Source organism: Panthera uncia, chromosome A2 (assembly GCF_023721935.1).
Source record: "Panthera uncia isolate 11264 chromosome A2, Puncia_PCG_1.0, whole genome shotgun sequence".
In the NCBI taxonomy this organism is placed as follows: domain Eukaryota; kingdom Metazoa; phylum Chordata; class Mammalia; order Carnivora; family Felidae; genus Panthera; species Panthera uncia.
This window is the reverse complement of record NC_064816.1, coordinates 20,389,365-20,413,501: the sequence shown is the minus strand read 5'-3', so window position 1 is coordinate 20,413,501 and position 24,137 is coordinate 20,389,365. Positions and strand designations below refer to the sequence as shown.

The following is a 24,137-nucleotide window of genomic DNA, read 5'->3' as shown; positions in this document are numbered from 1 at the left end:
ACAGCAGCTCTATAAGAAAAGGTGCACTCAAAGGGGTGACTTGGTGTCCCATTGGGGAACCCTTTGTAGCATACCTTCATACACAGCTTTTGGGAGGCATTTATTTAATTAGTGGTGCCTTAAAAATACACATACATGCGTGTTTCCAGATGCTGGGTTTTCAAGTCTATATTAGTTTGCTCAAGCTGCCATAACAGAATACCATGGACTGGATGGCTCAAACAACAGAAATTTATTTTCTCCCAGTTGTGCAGGCTGGGAAGTCCGAGATCAAAGTGCCAGCCTGATTCCATTCCTGGCTTGGCTCTCCCTACAGACTGTCAGCTTCCCATGCATCCTCACATGGTGGCACCAGCTGGAAGGGAGAGCCAGCCCTCCTAGATCAGAGTCCTGCCTTTATTTACCTCATAAACGTTCTATCTCCAGACACAGTCACAGTGGGGCTAAGAGACACAACAAGTGAATTTTAAGGGGACACAATTCAATCTAGAGCAGATTCTCTGTAAGTTATGGCTATTTCTGTGGCGGTGTGAGTAATAAAACGGACAGCAGAAGTGGAGAGAAAGGCCACAGACTTCAGTCCCAGGCAGAGAAGTGAGATAGCAGTGTCAAAAATCCAGTCCCGGACTTCTCCTTGACTTAGTTGCCAAGACGGATCCAGAGTTTTAGTCAGAAAGCATTCCCAAAAAGATAAATCAGCCTTTTTCATTGATTGGTGCATATAGAATAATTCTCTGATTTGTAAAACATAATTTGTCTTTAATTTTGAAGCTAATAAAAGAAGAAAACAGACCCTTGTAATAAATGTGTTTGTTCTTTGACTATTGAAGAAAATGAACAATTTACTTATGGTTTGAGAATTCCAGAAAGAATTCTATAATTTGTTGTTCACATGAATGAAAAAAAATTGATTTAAATATGAAGTATTACAGCACTGTCTGCAGACTGTCTGTTGGCTCATTAAACCATGTACATAGTTTTAAAAACAATTGTTAAAAAAAAAAATATGAGCAGGGAAGCACCTTCTGTTACACATTTTGCAATCTGCCACATTTGCTTTCTTCTTAGATTTGAAGGAAACTAACCCTCAAACTTTACTGACCATAAGGATTATCTCACTATTTTGTTGTGTTATCTTGACTCAGAATACCATCCTCCAGGACTGTCCATGAGGGGCTGAAGAATCAGGAGCTGAACTCCACAGACTCAGGTATAAGTGTATGCAGTCTTATGGAAAGGAGGACCTTTATTTTCTTTTAATGGGCTATATCTTAAACAATACATTTGATTTATAGGATGTAGCTTCATACTTTTTTTTTTAAGATTTTAATTTATTTCTTAATTTTATTTATTTTGAGAGAGAGAGAAAGCACGAGCAGGGGAGAGGCAGAGAGAGAGAATCCCAAGCAGGCTCCATGCTCCACACTGAGCCCAACTCGGGGCTCGATCTCACCACTGTGGGATCATGACCTGAGCTGAAATCAAGAGTAAGCGCTTGACCAACTGAGCCACTCAGGCACCCCAAGGTTTTATTTTTAAGTAATTGCTACACCCAGCCTGGTGCTTGAACTCACAACCCTGCGATCAAGAGTTGCATGCTTTACTGACTGAGCCAGCTAGGTGCCCCCAGAATGTAGCTTCATAGAGGGGGCCCTTTTTTTTTTTTTTTAAGTTTATTTATTTATTTTGAGAGAAAGTGGGAGAGGGGCAGAGAGAGGGGATCACAGGCAGGCTCTGCACCGTCAGTGCAGAGCATGATGACCTCACAAACCGTGAGATCATGACCTGAGCCGAAGTCAGACACTTAACCAACTGAGCCACCCAGGCGCCCCCATAGAGGGTTCTCTTTTTTTTATTTTATGTTTTTTGCTTGTTTATTTTTGAGAGAAAGAGTGCGAGTGGGGGAGGGGCAGAGAGAGGGAGACACAGAATCTGAAGCAGGCTCCAGGCTCTGAGCTGTTAGCACAGAGCCCCGATGGTGGTGCTCGAACCCACAAACTGTGAGATCACGACCTGAGCCAAAGTCAGACATTTAACCGACTGAACCATCCAGATGCCTCGAGGGTTCTCTTAATTGTGACTTTAAAGACTTATAATTGTCCAAGATGTATCTAGTTTAATAACTATCTCTAGGATGATATTTCTGTCCATTTATAACTGTTCTCTGCTGATCACTTGGGTGCCAAGGTCGCTGGAGGTCAATATTCTCGTTCCTGAGTTTAGATAAAGAACCAGAGGCTTTCCAGGCAGTGCACTTTCTTTTTTCCTTTTTTTTTTTTTTTTAATTTTTTTTTTTAATGTTTATTTATTTTTGAGACAGAGGGAGACAGAGCATGAGCAGGGAAGGGGCAGAGAGAGAGGGAGACACGGAACGTGAAGCAGGCTCCAGGCTCTGAGCTGTCATCACAGGGCCCAACGCGGGGCTCGAACTCACGAACTGTGAGATCATGACCTGAGCCGAAGTGGGACGCTTAACCGACCTGAGCCACCCAGGCGCCCCCAGGCAGTGACTTTCTTAAGCTGTGTGGTTGGGAGGTGGATGTTTATTCTTCTTTAAACCTTTTTTGTGATACAGGTTGTGTGTATATATTTCACAATTAAAAAACAGCGCTGGAAAAACAGATTGTCCCAGAGGCAATGCCTGATAAATGAAACAAGAATCGTTGCTGGAGGCCAAAGCCTGTTGTCAGGGGGTCTCTCCTTGGAATTGTTCTTGGCTCCACCTTTGCTTGTTGTATGCTTAGCATCTTGGCTGTGTGTATTCTAGCACAGATTATGCATTTGGATGGTATTTAGTAAATGCTTAGAAAAGAAAAGAAATCAAAGCTCAGAGAGGCCACACAGCTTTATGAATATAGATGGGTCAAAAATACAACTTGGATCTTTCTTGGTTCAAAACACACACTTTTGTCTCTTCCACCCACTGCCTTCTCATTATGTCACTTACACATAAAAAAGTAATTAACTTTAGTATAATAACCAGTTTGCTATACTTGCTTACTTTATTTTCTGATAGCTCCTTATGAGACTTTTCCCTGTGTTTTTTTTTTTTTAATTTTTTTTATACTTATTTATTTTTGAGAGACAGAGAGAGACAGAGTACAAGTGGGGGAGGGACAGAGAGAGAAGGAGACACAGAATCCAAAGTAGGCTGCAGGCTCAGAGCTGTCAGCACAGAGCCTGGGGCCAGGCTTGAACTCACAAACCGTGAGATCATGACCTGAGCTAAAGTCGGACGCTTAACCAGCTGAGCCACCCAGGCACCCCGGCTTTTCCCTGTGTTTAACACGCCTGGTGATAGTGGCACTATTGTTTTATTCATAGTACTGTTTTTGATTTTTTTTTTAATGTTTGTTTATTTTTGAAAGAGAGAGAGACAGAGCATGAGTGGGGGAGAGGCAGAGAGAGACAGAGACACAGAATCCAAAGCAGGCTCCAGGCTCTGAGCTGTCCACACAGAGCCCAACATGGGGCTTGAACTTGTGACCCATGAGATCATGACCTAAGCTGAAGTCGGACGCTTAACCGACTGAGCCACCCAGGTACCCCTATTCATAATATTAAAGGGAAGGTATTTAATCTTTCCCTATTAAATAGGTGACTGGCATGTAATTGCTAAAGAAGTTCCTTTCTATTTCTGGTTTTCTAGGAACCTTGGTCATCAACACATGCTCACATTTACAAAATAATTTTTCCTTAGCATTGGATGATCATATGATTTTTCTGTCTAAGCTTATTAATGTGGTGCATTTCAGTGGTAGATTTTTTTTCCTAATGTTGAATCATCCTTCTGTTGCTTGCTAGGGTAACCCTTACTTGACTATAATGGTATCTTTTGAGTACCCAGCAGAATAGCATTAGTGAATATCTTTTTAAAAATTACCCACTTTTTTATTGAGATAAAAGTGACATATAACATTATATTAGTTTTAGCAGTGCAACATAGTGATATGATATTTACATATATTACAAAATGATCACCACAGAAAATCTAGTTAATACCTACCACCACATATTATACATTTTTTTTCTTGTGATGAGAACTTTTAAGATCTGCTCTCTTAGCAACATGCAAATGTACAATACATGAGATTATTACTATACTCACCATGCTGCACATTACATTCCCCAGGACTTATTTATATTTTATAACGGGAGGGTTGTACCTTTTGGCCACCTTCACCCATTTCGCCCACTCCCTGCCCCTGCTCTGGCAACCACCAGACTGTTCTCTGTATCTGTGAGTTATGGCTTTGTTGTTGTTGTTGTTTAGATCCCACATTCAAGTGACATTATATGATATTTGTCTTTTTCTGAATTATTTCACTTAGGGAGTGAACTCAGGGTCTGTTCATGGTGTCACAAATGGCAGGACTTCCTTTTTTTTGCATTTTTAATTATTATTATTTTGAGAGAGAGTGCACGTGCTTATGAGCGGGGAAGGGGTAGAGGGAGGGAGAGAATCTCAAGCAGGCTCCACACTGTCAGCATAGAGCCTGACGTAGGGCTTGATCATGATCCGAGCCAAAATCAAGAGTTGGTCGCTTAACTGACTGAGCCACCCAGATGTTCCAGGACTTCCTTTTTTTAAATGGCTGAATAATATTCCACTCTGTGTCCATTCATCTATCCATGGACACTTAGGTAGCTTCCATTGCCTTGACTGTGGTAAATAGTGCTGCACTGAACATGGCAGCAGTAGGTGCAGATGTCCTTTCAAGTTAGTATTTTTGTTTCTTTCAGTTAAATTCCAACCAAAGTGGAATTGCTGGATCATATGATAGTTCAATTTTTAACTTTTTGAGGAACCTCGATACGCTTTTTCCTAGTGGCTGTACCAATTTACATTCTAATGGTGTACCAGTGTTCTCTTTTCTCCACCACCTTGTCAACACTTGTTATTTCTTTTCATTTTTTTAAGATTTTATTTTTAAGTGATTTCTATACCCTTTGTGGGGCTGGAACTTACAACCCCAAGATCAAGCGTCGCATGCTCTACCGACTGAGCCAGCCCGGTGCCCCCACACTTTTTGTTTGTCTTTTTGATAATAGCCATTCTAACAGGTATCTCTAATGAGGTAATATCTCATTGTGGTTTTGATTTGGTATCAAAAGGTAAGGTAACTCTTTAATTTTGATGCGCTACTGGCTATTCTAATGCCTACTAAAATTCTAGGATTAAGACATTAATATTTCTCAAGTGACCTCAGCCATGTTCTTTTTGGTTTGCGTTTTGTCATTGTTCTGGTTACCTTGGAAACAGTCAGACTGGTATTTGCATGCAGGAGTTTCACTGGGCAGTGCTTTTTGGGAACAGCTCCAGGGTGCGGGAAGGTAAAGGAAGCAGGATTGGGCAGAGGGAGAAGTTGAGTTGCAGTGCGGATGTAACAGAAGTTTCTTCCAGCCTGTGGGGGAGCCTTTTAGCTGGTGTGGCCACTTGGAGTTGTCCCTAATTGAGGGGTGGTGGCCACACCTTTGTACTCCCTCTTTGGTCAGTGGTTAGAAGTGGGCTGCTGCTCCCTGCCCACTCACATAGAGTGGGACTTTGGGCAGGGTGCCTCCTAGTGAGAGGGTAGGCAGAGGGTAATTCTGGGATGCCTTACAGCTGAAAGCCATAAGCTGCCAACACTGCCAGCAGCGGGGAGCGTACGGGCCTTAATCCTGAAGAGGGGGATGTGGGTGGCATAGTTCAGGTGGAGAAGAGGGCACAGACCTGCTGATCTCTGTGCCAAGACCACATCCTTAGTTCCGCAGGGAGCATTGTGTGCTTCAGGATCCTGTCAGCAGTGGGCAGTGCTTGCGTGCCCTTTCCCCACCAGTGTCCATCAGCAGGGCTTCTCTCCGTTTTATGTGGAGAGGAAGATTTGCTAGTGTCTTTGAGTCTCTCCTATTTATTAGTGGAATTGACAAACATGATGAGGGAATAAAAAACCATTACATTGAAGTATAGCATTCACACAGAAAAATAGTTGAGAAGAGGGGTCTCTAGGCACACTTAGACCCCACGGTACTTAAAGAACTTAGAGATGTGTTCATAGTACACTTTCAGCCCTCTGAGGAGTCCCAGACATGGGAGGGTATCCACCTCATGGAAAGAACATTGCCAACATGCTAGTTTGGTGGGTTTTAAGGGGACAAACTGTAGTTTTGGAAAAGATTCACTATCACTGTCTAGAAACTTTTCCAAAATAGATTATTGAATAGCTGATCATCAAGAATCACCATGGGTTCTTAAAGTCAGTCCTTCACTTCCTTTATTGATAGCCATGTGGGACTCTGGAACAGTGTTGAATTAACCCTGAAGGTAATCTGCAGATAATTCAGGTCGGTGCTTGATTTGGGCAGAGGGATAAGCTCCGCGATGGAGCTGTCATAAGGATAAGGCATTTCAAGGCACACTCAGACAACCCTAAGCTTCAGAATATGTAATGGTGGATAAGCTTGTTCCCCCCCCCCCCCCCCCGTAACCCAATTTTGGAAAGACAGAGTGGAAAATGACCATTGTAAACATTCATTTCTCTTCACTCCCCAGTTATGATCAATGGAAAATACTGCTGTCCAAAGATATACTTCAACCACCGTTGCTTCTCAGGGCCATATCTGAACAAAGGAAGAATCGCTGAGCTGCCTCAATGTGTAGGACCTGGGAACTGTGTTCTAGTCCTCAGAGAGGTGAGATTCTTGCCTCGGTCTAGAGAACTTGGGGATTTCACAGCAGCCTCAGAGACTCGTGTACACAAGAGTCCGCCCTCCATAAATGTGGCAACTCTGGGGTTATTGGAAGCAGCTCACTCTTTTTATGTATTGTTCCACAAACCAGACACATCATTACTTTTGCTTCCGAGGGAATATCACCTAAGCATTTCTCCACATACAGCAGCAGGTTCACCTCTGCCAGCATAGACAGGTCTTTTGTCAGAGGCCATCTGAGCGCTGTGCAAGGATAAGCAGGGGCATGGTCTGGGAGTCAGAGGCTGTGTGGCACTCACGGGACCATGAGACAGCTGCTCACCAGCTGTACCTCCTGAGCTTTCCAGCCAGCCGCCATGCGCTGCGCACAACAGCTAAAAAGACTGTTGGGATTTTTAGTCCGTGGGATGGCAGGGCAAGGTCTGGGGAGGCCGAGCTTCTGTGTATACCATGACTGGCAAAGGATTTAGAAGCATGTGCCAGAGTAGTTTTTAATTCATGGTGCCTATTTCTTCCTGACCATAATAATGTTTTGAAGGTCTAAGAGGGTGTGATCTCCTAAATGACATTCTGGGGGATAGCAAGATTCTAATGGTCTGCTTTTCTCATTCCCAACCCGTATTTCGGCTTTAAAAACGGAGCACAGGTCCTCACCTTACTTATCAATGCAGCCTATAAACCCAGTCGTGTCCTTCGGGAGCTGCAGCTAGACAAAGACTCTGTGTGGCATGGATGTGGGGAGGTCCTAAAAGCCAAGTGAGTAGACTTTTCTGCCCTTTATTCTTATTTGTCTTTAATGGGCCATAGAATTCCTTCTTTCATGAATAATGTTAGAGTAGTTATGTTCCCTCAGACAGTTCTTCAACTGTTTGTGGTGAAGGACCAGGTTTGTTTTCTTTTTTGAGTTTCTATCCTGTTGTAGGCCAGCACTGTTATGAAATACGGTAAAAATGAGGTGTAAGGAATAGGAAATTGAAAGGACATAGAACGCAAAAATAATTTGTTTTTAGATTTAAGAGCCATAAAATTACTTTTGCAAATTACTGTGAAAGTTTAAAAACATTTGCTCTTGTTTTCTGACCTGGTCTTGCCATGCAGGGATGGGGGACAGTTAGCAGGTCAACCTGGTCCATGACCACGCTCTGAGGATCACTGCCCAAGGGTAAAGAAAGACTTCCTAGAAGTCACTTTGCTTTTAGTAGTTAGTGTAGAAGCACCTATGTGAAAACCTTAAACTGAGGAGCTAGAAAACAAGAGTCTTATTTGCTACTATAAAAATTCAGTGCTTAGCTGTTAGAGCTACTTAAGTGATAAATTTGATTTAAGTACAATATGCATAAACTCATATTCAGAATCCTCAGACTATAAAGGGCATAGACTCTTCTGAAAAGCAAAGATATTTTTCAGGTCTTTGAATGCACTTGATTTTTTTCTGGGTAATCACTAGCCCAGTAAACTTTGTGTCTGGCATCTTCCACGGCAGATACAAAGGAAAGAGTTACCGGGCTACTGTTGAGGTAGTGAAGACAGCGGACCGGGTGACCGAGTTCTGCCGGCAAACCTGCATCAAACTGGAGTGCTGTCCTAATCTCTTCGGCCCACGGATGGTTCTGGACAAGTGTTCTGAGAACTGCTCTGTGCTTACAAAGACCAAATATAGTGAGTCAGGTTTTTCAAACTTGTTAACTATAACAGCTGGCCATACTTTATATCTTGGAAAGTTTTTATTTTGCAGACCTTCACCTATAGCAGAGGTATGCAAACTGTTTCTGTAAAGGGCCAGATAATGAATATTTTAGGCTGTTGGTCAGATGATCTCTATTGCATATTCTTCTCAGTTTTATTTTTACTTTTTAAAAAACACTTTTAAAGATGGAAAAGCCATTTTAAGCTCGAGGCCATGAACCAGATTTGGCCCACAAGCCCAAGTTTGCTAACTTTCACATACAGTATGTATATAAATTAGCTGTTGCATTGAATAGGATATGTAATTCATTCATACAGTGTGCGAGTATTTATTATGTGTCTACTGTGTGCCACCACTGTTCTAGCACTGAGACTGGGATGCTACAGTAAAGAAAAAGAAAATTCCTGTCCTCATTGAGTTTACATTTTAATGTGGGAGATAGATAATAAACAAGTGAACAAATAGAGATAGGTACCATGGAGAAAAGTGAAGCAACTTAAGCGAAGTAGGGGTGTGAGGAAGGCTAGGGTGGGTTGCTGTTCACAGATGGCTAGAGAGGTCTTCATGAAAGGTAACAAGCCAAAGGAAGCAAGAGAGCCAGCTATGTAGACCGCAGGGTGAGAGTGCTCCGGGCAGGGGGCAGCCAAAGCATGCCTCGAGTCTGCCGGGAGCGGCACAGAAGCCTGGGTGGTTGGGAGGCATCAATAACAGGAGAGGAGGTGGCTGCGGGCCTGACTCAGAACTGTCAAAACAACACCTGTTCCCTCTCATTGCTTATCTTCTCCCATGTGAAACTGTACCCAAAAAAAAAAAAAAAGTCATACAAGATGAAATTTCCAATTTGGAGCCTTGTCACGGCATTGTTGCCCAAAGACAAAATTCTGATCCTACCCTTCCTTAAATTTTGCAAGCCCTGATGTCACTTGGGAGACTTAATACAGAGGAAGATTTTACCTTGTTAAATTTGAAGATTTCTTTTAGGGACCTCTAATCCTGTGCCTCTTAAGCTTTATCATGCATGCAGATCAGCGGAGGATCTTGTTAAAATGAAAGTTCTGATTCATCAGGTCTGTGGGTATCTGGGATCTAAATGTGTCTGCTTTTCCAGCAAGCTCTGAGACACTGTGTTTGATGCTGCTGAGCTGAGGTCATTTAGCATGATGAGCTTGCTAATCAATGTTTGAATCACAAGGTCATATAGGAGCCTAACTTTGTTGTTTCTATTTATATTTGTTGGACTTAAAAGCAGGGATTGTCTTGGCTTATTATTGTGTCAAATTCAGCACTAAGTTTAGCATATTGCAGGTATTAGTATCTAAGTGAAATATATCTGTTCTCTAAATACATGTATGTCACTTTGAGCTTATGGAAGATATGTGGATTTTATTATGCTTTTTGTCTAAATTTATTTTTCGTAATGATATAAGCCTAGACTTTGGAGAGAGTGTTTATAATTTTTCCCAGTTAGTAATTTGAGTGATACCAAATGGATTTATATACTTTAGAATTCATTTTTTACAAAAAATTACATTCTATTTTGTTACTACTTTAATAGGTAACATATATATTTAAAATTAGAATATATATGGTTCATTTTTGGACTTGTCTTTGTATTCTAAAATTTATATGAAAATGCACAGGATCTAGAATAGCCAAAACAATCCTGAAAAAGAAGAATAAAGTTGGAGAACTTACTCTGACTTCAAGTTTTACTACAAAGGTTTAGTTATCAGTAGTGGGGTATTGATTAAATAGTTACACACAGTGATGGGACAGAACAGAGAGCCCACAAATAGACCCAAATTTATGTGGTTACATGATTTTCAGCAAAGATGAAAAATGTAACAGGGAAGGGAAATTCTCTCAACAAATGGTACTGGTACAATTAGATTTCCAAATCCAAAAAACAAGAACAAAACTCCTTGGCCCCTACCTCACTGTATATGAAAACTAATTCAAGGTGTATCACAGACCTAGTGTAAAAAGCTACAACTATAAAGTTTCTAGAAGAAAATAAGATAGCCTCAAGATCCTGGGGTAAGGAGAGATTTCTTAGAGAGGATGCACTAACATAAAGGAAGAAATCACCAAAATTAAAAACTTCTCAGAGAATTCCTCTCCAGAATAGAGCAAATACTCCCACAACTCAGTAGTAAGAGAAGTGTGGCAGCAACAGAAAGCTGGTGGTTGTACGACATTGTGAATAAGCTAAATGCCACCAATTGTGCATTTGAACATAGGTTAATTGTATGCGACTTTTACCTCAATTTTTTAAAAATTAAAAAGAAAATGTTCTGGAATTAGATAGTGGTGATTGTCACACAACATACTGAATATACTGAAAATCACTGAATATGTACACTTTAAAATGATGGATTTTATATCGTGAATTATATCTCAATAAAAAAGCAAAAAGAGAAAACCATTCTAAAAATGAATAAAAGGCTTGTATAGGCACTTCACAAAAAAGATACACACATGGCCAATAAGCACATGAAAACATGCCAATACCATTCGTCTGGGGAGATGCAGATCTAATCTATAATGAGAAATTACTGCACATCCACTAGATTGGCTAAAATGAAAAAGATTTGACAGTCTTTCAAGTTGGCAGAGGTGTAGAGCAACTCATACATTGCTGGTTGGGATGTCAAATTATGTAACCCTTTTAGAAAACTGGCAGTTCCATACATCTATGGTATGGTCCAGCAGTTTTACTCCAGGAAAGTGAAAACATGCCCACCAAAAGCCTGTACAAGAATGTTCATTGCCACATAATAACAGCCAGAACCTGGGAACAGCCAAGATGCCTGTCAACAGGAGAATAGTTAAACTAGTATATTCTATACAATGGAATGCTGTTCATCAATAGAAGAGAATGAACTATTTATACGTACTGCAGCATAGGTGAAACTCAGGAACATTATGCTGAGTGAAAGAAACCTTGTCCCTAAAGTATCTACTGAATGGTTCCATAGATGAGGCAAAACTAATCTATACCAACAGAAATTAGAATACAGTTGTGGTTGCTTCTGGTGAGGGGGACTGACTGGGAAGGGACCCTGGGGACTTCCTAGGTTGATGGAGACATTCTGTATCTTCATAGGGGGAAGGTTAATTCAGGTTTATGCATTTGTTAGTACTAATTATACTGTACATTTAAGATCTGGACAGATGAGATTACTCCACAGGATGGAGTTTAACCTTAATCAAATACACCGTACCTGTTTTCTGCTGTGCTAGTAGAATCTCTTGCAGTGCGAGGTGTACAGAAGTCATGAAGTTGTCTCATTTTTCTTTGTCATTCACATTTAGCACACTATTATGGAAAGAAGAAAAATAAAAGAATCGGAAGGCCACCTGGTGGGCATAGTAACTTAGCATGTGCCCTGAAAAAAGCCAGTAAGAGAAGGAAGAGACGGAAAAATGTTTTTGTCCATAAGAAGAAACGCTCCTCTGCATCTGTTGATAACACCCCAGCGGGCTCGCCCCAGGTATGAGATCTGTGAGGTACCGTCTTGTCTAGAAGCCGAGATTTACTGCTCTGTAGTCCAGACACAGAAGGAACACCTGCAGGCCTCTCTAACTCAGATCCCTGCTCAATAGAAGGTGGTTTTGTGACCTGAGAGCTGGTTTGTCTTGAATTTCAGTGAGACTTTTCTCTCCCATTTCCTCTAGGGAAGTGGAGGTGAAGATGAGGATGATCCAGATGAAGGAGATGATGATTCCCTAAGTGAGGGCAGTACATCTGAGCAACAGGACGAGCTACAGGAAGAGTCAGAAACGTCCGAAAAAAAGTCATGCTCTTCCTCTCCCACCCAAAGTGAGATATCTACATCACTGCCTCCAGACAGACAACGGAGAAAAAGGGAGCTTCGCACTTTTTCATTTTCTGATGATGAGAATAAACCTCCTTCACCAAAGGTACCATTTTTAAAATGCACTGTCATTTTTTTCTCTCTCTAGACTTGCCCTCTGAGAAATGATTGTTAATGATGTTGTCATTCCATTTATTTCAGTGGCTGCTTATTTTAAGTAAAAAAAAAAACAAAAAAGGTTTCATTGCTAATTTATCTGTAGTAGCCTGTCATTTAGTTTAGGGAAAACTGCCCTTTTTTTTTTTTAATAATATATATGGTCCTGTAGAAACAAGTTATTTATCCTTTTGATTCTTGTTAAACTATTTTGTTTGGTGTATTTAACATACACATACATGCATATTACGTAACATACACACTATAAGAATGGCAGTTAAGTTACTGTTTTAAAACTGGGCTGTAGGTGCACCTGGGTGGTTCAGTGTCTGACTCTTGGTTTCGGCTCAGGTCATGATCTCACAGTTCATGAGTTCAAGCCCTACATTGGGCTACATGCTGACGGTGTGGAGCCTGCTTGGGATATTCATTCTCTCTCTCTCTCTCTCTCTCTCTCTCTCTCTCTCTCTCTCTCAATAAATAAATTAATTAATTAATTAATTAATTAAAAAATAAATATATTAAAAAAATAAAACTGTATTTTAAATGTATTGCATGAACTGAAGCAGTAAATGATTTCTCCTTATGATTTAGTTAAGCCTTCTCTCTTCCCAAGTAGCATCCCATTTGCTTCAGCACCCTACCAGAGACTGAGTTGAAATAGATCAAGGAACAAATGGGAGATTTAAAAACCATTTTTCTCTGTTAAATTGTCCAAATTATTTGTGCTGAAACTTCGAGATAAATTCTTCCCCATTGGTATTTCTTATTATCAAAGACAAATATTTCCTGAATACCTAACGTATATGGACCTTGGCCATCTTTGCTGGGAGAAATCATGCCCTAAAACCACTTTAAATCTTGCCTCAAAGGGTTATGGATTTCTATAGAGAGACTTTTTTTTTTTTTTAGAATAAAATAGCTCTGACATCTTTTGGTTTGCTTTTGTTATGGGGACTGAAGGAAATAAGGATTGAAGTTGCTGAAAGGCTTCATCTGGACAGTAACCCCCTGAAGTGGAGTGTGGCAGATGTTGTTCGGTTCATCAGATCCACCGACTGTGCTCCATTAGCAAGAATATTTCTAGACCAGGTAATTTTAGAGACCTTTGATGTTCATTAATTTGTCTCTTTTGCAAAGGACTATGGATGTAACAGCAATTTATTTACAAGTCAGAAGAAAAATATTTCTATCCAAAAGGAAAGAAATGTATTTCCTCTTTTACGAGTAGTAGAAAGATGATTTTATTTATTTTTATTTATTTATTTTTTAATTTTTTTTTCTTAACATTTATTTATTTTTGAGACAGAGAGAGACAGAGCATGAACGGGGGAGGGTCAGAGAGAGGGAGACACAGAATCCGAAACAGGCTCCAGGCTCTGAGCTGTCAGCACAGAGCCCGACGCGGGGCTCGAACTCACAGACCGCGAGATCGTGACCTGAGCCGAAGTCGGATGCTCAACCGACTGAGCCACCCAGGCGCCCCGAAAGATGATTTTAAAAGGCTATTGAGCTGACTTGTTCCACAGTTGAAGCAGATTATCATTGCATTGCCATTTTTCCTAAGACTTTGTTTCCATCCCCCAAATGTTTAAATGGCTTAAAATCAAGCATGCCATGCTTAATTGTGCTCTTCTTTTCCAAAAGAATGACTTGCTTGTTTTTAAAAATAATTAACATCTATAATGTGTTAGAATCTAAAGTGGTGATCAGTTTGGAGGCAAGTTTTCTGAAACGAATAGTCTGTGACCTTAAATAAATACTAAATTAAATTTTGTTTGGATAATTGGGGAGATTCCAAACTGACCATGTTTGAAGAGCTCATCAGCCTTTTATGAATGTTACAGAGTAGGAAAATGTTGAAATTTATAATTAATATTTTCTTTCAGTTTTAGAAAGAGTTCTCTAAAGAGATGTTTCTTTGGCACATCTAGTTGCCAGTTACAAAACTAGTTTGTTTATTGAATTTCTGCAGAGCAAAAAGTGTAGAATGGTTTCTTATCCTTGGTAAAAGTTTGTCATTAATTCTGAAGACTCATTAGTATGGAGGACTGTGAGGGGCACTTAGGAGAAACTGTGTGATACTTGTTTAAAGGGGAAAAATTATAAAGGAAAGCACAGGGACTCTGATTTTGACACAAGCCAAAGTGAACAGGGGCTGACTTGATGGAGCTGCCATCCATGTGCACATCATAGATAATTTGTATTTTATGCCTTAACAGGAAATTGATGGGCAGGCCCTATTGCTCCTTACCCTTCCCACTGTTCAAGAATGCATGGACTTAAAATTGGGCCCTGCCATCAAACTCTGCCATCACATAGAGAGGATCAAGTTTGCTTTCTATGAGCAGTTTGCCAACTGAGAAGGACAACCAAAGTGAGCTGTGTCTTTGAAGCACAAATGCAGCGAATCCTTCTCCCCACTCTACAAGTGGCGCTGACACGGTCCTGGGGCTCCGGGCCCTGCAGACGTCGGCTTGCTCTCTTTGCACTTTCAGGGAAGGAGGACCCACACTGAGGAAGCAAACACTGCACAGAAGTGGCTCTCCTGCCAGTGGAAATGTGGGCATCTGTTGGTCAGCAGATTGCAGTTTTAAAAAAAATAAAGGTTGTGAAGAAAAGACTCCTGTAAGAAGAATAAGCATTTCCAGTGGTGTGGCCTGAAAACAAAGAATAATCTAGGCTGCTGGAAAGCATCCTTATGGTTGTTTTCTTTTTGTTCTGTTCCTTCCCATTGTAGAGTGAACTTTGTTCTCTGCTTTCCCTTTCTTGGAAAGAGAGGACATAGCTTTAAGTCAGCACTGATTTGGGACTGTGCCTAAGGCACATCAGTGCTTCATTGTCATTGTGTTTTTAAGCTTTTTTAAATTAAAACAGTTCATTTTGGGGATGATTACGTGGCTCTAGGGTTTTGAATGTACAGTCACACTTTGATCCATTTTAAAAGCTATTCTTAGGAGTTCCTTTGTTTACTACCTCTGTTGATGATTGAGCTTACAGCCATGTATAAGGTTTTTTGTATGATGCCATTTTTAAGCAACATGAACACTAAATCTATGACAGAAGCTGGAGGGGGAAAAAAACACTGCTTAAAAATCACATGCGAGCACTTACACAGTTCCTGACCTGATCTGAGAACCCCACTGTCATTGTTCCCTGTCTGGACCCAGCGTGGGCTCCCGGTTTTAGGTGGTCTCTCAGAGATTGTGGGCATTTCCATTTAGTTGCTCTCTTCCTGTCAGTTCTCAGAGGGACTTCAGTGGCTTTTATTCTATGTTTACTTTTCTCTACAGTTGTCTGTTTGCTTTCTAGAGTCCTCACTTTGGGTAAAAATCAGTAGGTGTTCCTTGGACCTACAGTAAACCCATCTCCCTTTCTTTCTTGGGGTCTCCAGGCAGATAGAGTAGAAGTACAAGAGAGAAAATGTTTCAGGGGGTGATGCAGAGCACGGAGTTTCTGTAAAACTGTGTCCTCATATCCTCAGTGGCTGCACAAAGATTGAGAGGTGGTTAAGGATTCTGGAAACCTCTTTGCCTAGTCACATTTACATGTCTTTTTGGTTAAACCTTTAAATGGCATGTAATCTACAAGCTGAAGGTTCCCACTCAGCAGTTCAACAACTTGGTTTTCTTTTCGGTGTTTCTCTTGGCCCGGCTCAAGTTGACATGAAACTACAGGCGAATTTTCACTTAAGACAGCACTGCTAGCTACTATTAAGTAATGGCATTTGCTGTACCATTCCAGCTGAGACGAATGAGGAAACACACACGTAGATTGCTTCCTTTAAGTGGTTTGCATTGCTGACTGTTTTGTGTTTTAATTATCCTAGTCACCCACAAATTTATAACCTAATCACTCATCTTTAGGATATAAAAATGTTTTAAAACTACAAAACTGAGTAAATTCTCAACAGCTATACAAATATAAGGTAATACTATTACAGATTTAAACGGACTGTGATACTTCCCTTTTCTTCCTCTCCCCCATCCACACCAGTTTATAGACATTGGCAGACATTCTGTGGTCTGCACCCCTATCTTCATTGGATCATTTATGAACCACCTTAACTCAAGCCTCCAACCAAATCATATATTAAAGCATCCACTCTTTGCTTAGGTTAGCACCATGTAGACCTGGAAAGAAGCTTCATTTAAATAAAAATTAATATGTTGGAACTTACTCAGAGATCCAAGTTTAAAAAATGTAATTAATTCTGTGCCCATGGAAGAGAAACTTTTATATATATATATATATATATATATATATATATATATATGTGTATATATATATGTATATACTATATATATATGTGTGTGTGTGTATATATATATATATATATATATAGTGTGTGTGTGTGTGTATATATATATATATATATACACACACACACTAATTGTTCCCATGTATATATGATGCTTGGGAACAATTAGTATAAAGTAGATAGAATTGGGGGAGAGAGGTGTACCTTACACAATTAAATTTCTGGAGAGCTCAGCAGTTAAGGCACTAAGGCAAAGGGGGTTCCTTAAAGAAGATCAATGGAAAAAAAATCGACTTAATTAACAATGTTGTTTTATTTAGGGAAATGAGATTTACTTCCTATGAGAGGGAATTTACCAAATTCAACAATGAATATGTTATATTGTCTCTCTTTGCCTTCTCCAGAAACCATAGATGGAAGGGGGGGCAAAGCCCCTGGAAAGGTGAAACTCACGGCCCTGAGTAGTCTTGGATCTGGATGTAGTCCGGGCTCAGCCGGCTTGTCTGTCTATACCATGATTATTCAGGCTCAGCTTTGTCTTAGAGAGAAGCTGACTCGAAGTTGGGTTTCCCTTAATGTTTCTTGTGTTCCTCATAGTGAGATATAGTTTCTCAGGCAACCTCATTAAAGAGAATTATATACCCCTGCCCCACTCCCAGATATCAAATGAGAGAGGATAATTGTTTGGGAATTTGGTCCAGGGCTTTTTTTTTTTTTCTAATGTATAAAATTTAGACTCCATTTCCCTTATAAAGCTGCTGGGGCTTGGCTGGACAACATTGACAGTCTGATTCCTGTGATTCTGAAACACAGATTTTAAACCTGATAATAACTCACCATGTTGGGATAAGATGTTTGTATATTGCACATAGGTACATGGTACATGAACTTTGTTTTTTAAAGGTATCAACCTCTTAAATTTATGAGAGGCACATTGTGAGGGGCTGCATTTGTCTGAATTTCACCTTCAGCTGGCCCCACAGCTGCCTGAGGTCAGAAAGTTTTCCATGATCCACTTTTTGATCCTGAATTAACAAGCTTGGAAACAGGTGAATGGACTTATATCAGCCCCCTGGAACTTGAAGTTGATTGACCACTATTAGCCCATGTTAGTGTGTTAGGGAAATCTTTCATTGCACGTGAAGATTTGCTGTAACATTTTGACTATATTTTGTGGGCTTCTGGGAACTGTGCTATTTTCCTTTGTAAACTGCCCTCATCCTTCTCATTTGAAGGAGAGTTGAGGTGTCTAATGCAGGGGATGCATTTAATGGGGCTTTACTTATCTGCCTTTCTTTAGCAATGTAGGTGGCTCTCAGCATCTATGTTGTAGATACATGAGGTCAGGGAAGGATACCTAGCAACCTCTGGAAGAGATGGGCTTCTTGGTAAATGTTTATTGAATTACAATAGAGGCAGATGTGGAAAACCAATTCAGAACTTGGCCTTTATATGCCTCTTCTCCTGGAAGTAAAATTATTCTCACTGTGAGAGAGAGGGCCTTGGACCAAAGCTTCCTGAGGACTTGAATATATTTTACTCACTCTTGTATTAATCCTGTCACTAATGTGGCATCTGAATACAGATTACAAGCTTTAGGAGGCCTTAGGTAGAGTAGGACTCAGAACCATTCCCCTGTCTCAAGCCAAAAACTAGTTCTAGGGGACACACAGAACATCAGGGAATTGTTAACAGTAGGCAAGAATTATCTAGATGGGAACATGGGGAAAACTCACAGACACTTATATTTACTTGGCACCTATCACCAAAGACTTGTATTTAAGACACCATTCACTAGTTTGATTGATACCCACAGCGGCTCTGAGAGAGATGTTAGGAGCTTAGTCTCAACAGTGGAAACATGTACTTGGTTTGAACACTGGTCCTGTATTCTAGGGGTGTGTGTGTGTGTGTGTAAGCATAAGTTCAAGTGTTCTGTGCTATCATTTGGCCTTATGAAAATAAAGGAGAAGAGATCACTAACAAGTGAAGTATAAATCTTAGTGGGAACCAGGGACCCCCTTTTAAAATTTGAATGTCTTGGTCCTGGGTCCACTGTAAGTAACCATGGTTATGGTCATGGTGCTGTCTCAGAAACTGTAGAACAAAGCCTCCTGCAAAACCAAAAAAAAAAAAAAAAAAAAAAAAAACAAAAAACCCTTTCGTGCAGTTATAATTCTTTCATGACTTTATTCACTTTACAACGTTCTGTTCGTGAATTTTATGATTCTCACCCCTTGTGTGAGAATGTACATACTTTGGAAATTTGAATCTATCCAAGTAAGCCACCTGTGGACTTGGAGTTTTTGCAGAAGAGTTCTAAACTCAAAGCCCAGTCCATGTGGATCTGGTTCCAAGCTTTCCCACTTGGGGTTTCCTCTGTACTTTTTCCAGACCACATAAGTAGCCTTATTTCTGAGGGCAACCTTCGGGGTAAAGGTATAGAAAAGGTGGTGGGCACTAAATGCACTGGAGGTTTTCTTGCTTCTGGTGTTTCAGAACTCTTGGATTTTTCACAAGAACCAGCAAAACTAGGAGAGGGGGGAATGGAGAAACAGGCCTAAAACTCCCTCCCTACTTACGTCTTTTCTGACTTAACACACTGTTTGGGTCTGGTCTGTCCTGGTGCTATGGCCTATCACAAAGGACTGTTTTAAAAGGAAAACAATCTACAGCCTTGCCGGACAAGTCCTCAACACCAGCAGTCAAATGTGGACCCTGAGCCATGGGAGGCAAGGGCCTCTGAGTATTTTTGGGGACAAAGGATGATATTGACTAGTGAAATGATGCCACCATTGCTGATGGTGCCTGTTCTCACAGTGTGTGGAAGCTCAGTCCTGAGGTTTCTACGTGGTTTAGTCAACCTAACTGCGTGCTTAGCTTGGCCAAACGGAGGTGGGCAAATAGTGCTTGAAGAAGGATGAGGACAGGCTTTAGGGGTAAAATCAAGTCACAAAGCAGATGACTAAAGGGCCCCTACAAAGTTGAGACAGAATTAAAACTGGACAGTTCCTTATCTCCTTTTGCAAGAAGGCTCTAAGGAAGTGTAGTTCAAATGTTTCTTTTGAGATTTTAAAGTGCTCATTTCTTTTCCTCTTCCCTTCTTCCTTTCTTCCTTGTTTTGGTTGAATATTCTCTAAAGACAATCAGAGGCCTGCCAGGGTGGGACTTCTGGCTGGTTCCAGCCCTCTCCTTAGGCCTCTTTCTAATACTAACTTGTTGGAACTGATGCACTTTGTTTATTGTATGCTATCTTTTTTTTTTTTTTTTTTAAGCTGCTTGTTTGGAACAAAACAAAATGCATATTGCATTGTATCCTTCCTGCTTGCTGTTTTTCTCTTAATTTTAAAAGTTATGAGTTGAGGATAAAGTATAATTAAGGAGAAATATGCACAAGAATACCTATTAAAAATAATTCCCATCAAGTTTGATGGGTATAACTTCAAGGGATTAAAAAATAACTATTTTGGATTAATATTTTGCGTGGGTTTTTTTTGTAATTAAGAGTGTATATAAACTTGTGGCATATTATGGCAGTTTTAAGTGGTTGTAAGAACATTAATACAGGTCTTAAGCTATGTTTAACTTCATTTGACAGCAAAGAAGACATCTTGGCCAGAGTAAATCCTTCAAAACTCTTTCCAGTGGGGCCTCAGAATCATCTCTGGAAGGAGGAGAAAGTTCCTTTCTACTTTAATAAACTGAGCCTTTCCAGAATTCTCCCCCCTTCTCCTGCTGTCTGACCTTTACCCTCTGGACTTAGGGACTTTTTAATTGCAGGTCAGGAAAGGTAGGAAGAGCAGAATTTCCCCACAGCGACCTTGCTCCTGGCGTTGGGGAATCTGCCCCTGATCTCGGAAGAATGCTTCTTGTTTGTCTACATTTGTCTTGGTACAGCAGCAACGGGCCTTAAGGATCCCTCACCTGGAAGGACAGAGCAATGCTTTGTCAAAAACGTCATTCTCCAGCTCTTATGTGCAACTTCCCTTAGGCTGCCTGTATCTTCAAGCAATTAACAGTCTCCTTATACTCAGCCCACAGTCTCTTCTGCTTTAAGTACACATCCTCTTGTTTGATTCCCTCTGAACATGGACTGTAACTGTTGAGCATCCCCGTAAGAGACCTTCTTAGATTTAAAGGCAGTAATGCAATTTTCCCTTACCTATTTATTTTCTTAACCTGATTTTCTGTATTTTCCCATGGTCAATACTTGTGGAGAGTTTTAAATTTTATAAATTAAAATTCAGTTTAATTTAAAAAAAGTGTTGCCATGTTCTGTGTGCCAGGCGCTATGTTGGATGTAAGGGTGAATAATGTAAACCATTTCCCGCCCTCCGGGAACTCACACTCAGCTGTGTGAGAGACACATGTAAAACCATCTGATTAGCAGTATGAAAAGCTCTAGTGGAGCAGTATATGCAAGGTAGTATGGAAGCCCACCGGAGAGGGAGGTCAGGCAGGCCTTAAGCACGAGGAGTAGTTCATTCAGCAGAAAAGGGAACAGTAGTACACACAGCTGAAATGCCGTTTAAGACCCAGAGCTATGAAGTGCATTGTAAGAGAAGGGCTCTAAAGAGCCAACAGCATTTCTGTTCTCTGGATAATCAGGTTAGTATTCCTGTTAGCCATGAAAGCTTTTGTGTGGCATTTAGCCCTTTTATATAATTGGAATTCGTTGGTGACTATCTTTTAAGGGTAAGTTTCCCTAGGTGGAGTATCTATTGTTCCACAAATACAGCCCAGTGTCTATTGGAATAATATGTGTACATGGTCATTAAGCAAATGCAGCAGGAAGGCTGGGGACTTGAGGGAATCAACAAGAAGTGTCTGGAGAAAAGGCAGAGGTGTTGGGAGGATAGATGGGACAATAGAGACTAGAGGCCCTAATAGAGGTAGAGAGCTCCTTCCAAGGAGTCAAGGGGTTAAGGTGGGAGTAAACGTGCATGCGTGAAGGGAGGCATTAGAGACTCTGAGAGTTACCAACAACTTGGCTTTATGAAGCACGTTCAAAATGGACATGATGGGGATATGTTGACCTATTTTCAGTATAAACCTTGTATATTTCTAAACGACCACAACTGGATTGAAATAACCATTTACATTATGCTCAGGGAAGAAAAAAAAGTCGACTCAGGCGGATTGATCAATCTAAGATAAGCTCTTGGCCACAATTTCGTACTAACAAGGAAAATAGAAGAACGTCGAACGTCTGTACTGGAAGGAATATTACTGTGTGCAGAGTCTTGGATTGTTTGCCTCACTGCCTCCTTCAGAATAATCTAGGCCGCTTGCTGAAAATGCAAATTATTCTGCTTGGTCTCAGAGCTACTGAATCGGAAACTGAGGGTGGAATCCAGGAGTGTTTTTAGTAAATTCTGCAAGCTACGATGGCTTAATCTTGGAAAGGAAAAGAATTTAGTCGCAGACGATCCCTGCTCCTGCCTTGCCGACCTGGAGCTCAGGGTCCCGGGACTCGCTCCCTCCAGTCCGTGCTGCCCGGCTCACCTGGTCCGCTCTACCTGTGGCCGGGACGCACCACCCCGCCCCCACGCCTGGCGGGAGCCCCGCCCGTGGTGGGAGAGAGCTGGAGCGGCCGAGGCCCGCCCCCACGCCCGGCCGAGCCAATCGGGCGCTGCGATCTCAGACGTCGGGTTACGCGCGGCGGCGAGTGGGCCGCGGGGCGGAGGTACCGGCTCCTGTCTCGGACTCCCGGCCCGGGGCCCAGCGGTGCGGCCCCCGCACGCAGCGAGGCCGGCCGGGCTGGCGGGCTGGCCGCGGCACCCCGCGCCCCTCCGCCAGGCCCGCCATGCAGGGCCCCGCCGGGAACGCGAGCCACGGGCTGCCGGGCGGGCCACCGTCCACCGTCGCGTCCGGTGCGGGCCGCTGCGAGAGCGGCGCACTCATGCACAGTTTCGGCATCTTCCTGCAGGGGCTGCTCGGCGTCGTGGCCTTCAGCACGTTGATGCGTGAGTCCCGGACCCCCATTCTCCTGAGGCCCTGTACGACCACCGCAGGCCCTGCCCAGCCTCGGGGACCCTCCCGCCTCCAGAGTTAAGGCCTGGGGTGCCTTCTGCCCGCGAGCCCGGGCTGGGCATTCCCAAACTAGAGGAGGCTCTGGCCCCGACCCAGGGTCCTGAGTCTCTCGCCTTATCGCTGCAGCCTCTAGCCAGGGTTCACCCCACCTCCTTTCCTCCAGCTTGCTCATGCCTCTCTTCCGAGATACCTGCCTAAAACTAAAACTAGCTCCCCGCCCCTCCCCCCCCCCATTCCCGCTACCTTGTTACCGCGACTTAAGGCTACTCCACTTTCCAGCCTGGGGCCGTGAACGCCCAGTTGGAACAGTCCTTTGTGCCCCCTTTTAGAGTCTCTTCCTAGCCTCCCCTTCTCATTTTTAACCTGCATCTCTAAATCCCTAGTCTGATGCTGGGCTTTTTCCTGCTCTTTCACATCCCAAAGCTTTGCTATCTCCAGTTCGCTTTTAAATCCTGTTACTTTGCAATGTCTGGATTGTAAGGCCATGCATTGCGTCCCCAGTACTACTCCCTCCTGCCTCTTCGCCCTCACCTTTTCCCCCAGCTTTTTTTTCTGTTTTGGTTGGAGCAGGACCCACTCGGACTGCCTTCTTCCCCACGTCTCCTCTTTCCCCTCCTTCCTGAATAGGTCCGCCTGTTCCGTCCCTGTCCCAAGCTTTCCTAATTAAGTTGCTTCTCAGGCCTCCCCTGGTGGTTCCCTTTCCCAGCGCAGTTCTGTTATTTGTATTTCAACTTTTCTTCCTTTCCATGAGACTTGGGACAACCAAGTGGCTTGCTGAATGGAGGAGGAGGTTCAGAGGTTCTGGGGAGGTCTCCGAATCCCTGTGCTAAGTCCCCGTTGGTTCTTCCTTGAGGGTTTGCTGATGGAGGAGAAAACCCCAGATGGCCCTTCTGGAGAACTAGAAGTTCCACCCTGTTGTCATGTGTGCTGTGTGTCATGGGTTTGTATTGTTTTCTTGGCGCACATCCTTACCTTTATTACAGTAACAGGAGGCTTTGGTTGGCTGTAGGCCTAGGAGTGCCCCTGTGATTGCATTTTGGGGAAGGAAGGGTTATAACTATCTGTACAGAGGCATTAATTCCAAAATGACTGGTTCTCAAAACTTCCCCACTGTGCTCACATGGGCAGAGTGGAAAGTTTCTGCAGAGAGTATGCTCCTTAGCGTTAGGGAGGGGTCCTGCAGCTGTGTGCATCTTACAGCGTGGAGTTGCTAGACTTAGAGTTTTGCTTGTTATAACTAACACAGGGCTTATTTGAGTGAATTATCCCAGGCTTCAGGTAAACCCGAAGAGGCTTTTCTTGGATGCCATTTTCTTGTGGTTGTCTGGCCTTGATAAGTCTTACAACAAGTGCCTGACTGTATATGTTTGCCACTTTTTCTTTCCTTTTTAGTCTCTACTTGTCTTGCTATTTTCCCTGTTGAACAAATACCGACTTGTTCCCCCAGGAATAATTTGTGATGACTTAGCCCAAATCAGCTGCTGACTTGGGT

General features: G+C 42.1%; 2 protein-coding genes across 7 annotated transcripts in view; both read left to right on the top strand.

Annotated features, from left to right (window-relative positions):
- SFMBT1 (Scm like with four mbt domains 1) overlaps positions 1-15,244 on the top strand; it is a 130,799-nt gene extending 115,555 nt beyond the window's left edge. For 5 of the 6 annotated variants that reach the window (XM_049640694.1, XM_049640696.1, XM_049640697.1 and 2 more), the window contains 8 exons: positions 1,146-1,210; positions 6,533-6,672; positions 7,337-7,446; positions 8,174-8,349; positions 11,693-11,871; positions 12,056-12,301; positions 13,264-13,443; positions 14,574-15,244. In XM_049640694.1, coding sequence (XP_049496651.1) covers positions 1,146-1,210; positions 6,533-6,672; positions 7,337-7,446; positions 8,174-8,349; positions 11,693-11,871; positions 12,056-12,301; positions 13,264-13,443; positions 14,574-14,714 — 1,237 coding nt within the window. In that variant the 3' untranslated portion in view covers positions 14,715-15,244. The remainder of the gene's footprint in view (positions 1-1,145; positions 1,211-6,532; positions 6,673-7,336; positions 7,447-8,173; positions 8,350-11,692; positions 11,872-12,055; positions 12,302-13,263; positions 13,444-14,573) is intronic. The other variant, XM_049640698.1, reaches the window with a different exon arrangement.
- A 7,023-nt stretch (positions 15,245-22,267) lies between these two features.
- Positions 22,268-24,137, top strand: part of STIMATE (STIM activating enhancer) — a 54,971-nt gene continuing 53,101 nt past the window's right edge. The window contains exon 1 of the mRNA XM_049640699.1: positions 22,268-22,578. Coding sequence (XP_049496656.1) covers positions 22,419-22,578 — 160 coding nt within the window. The 5' untranslated portion in view covers positions 22,268-22,418. The remainder of the gene's footprint in view (positions 22,579-24,137) is intronic.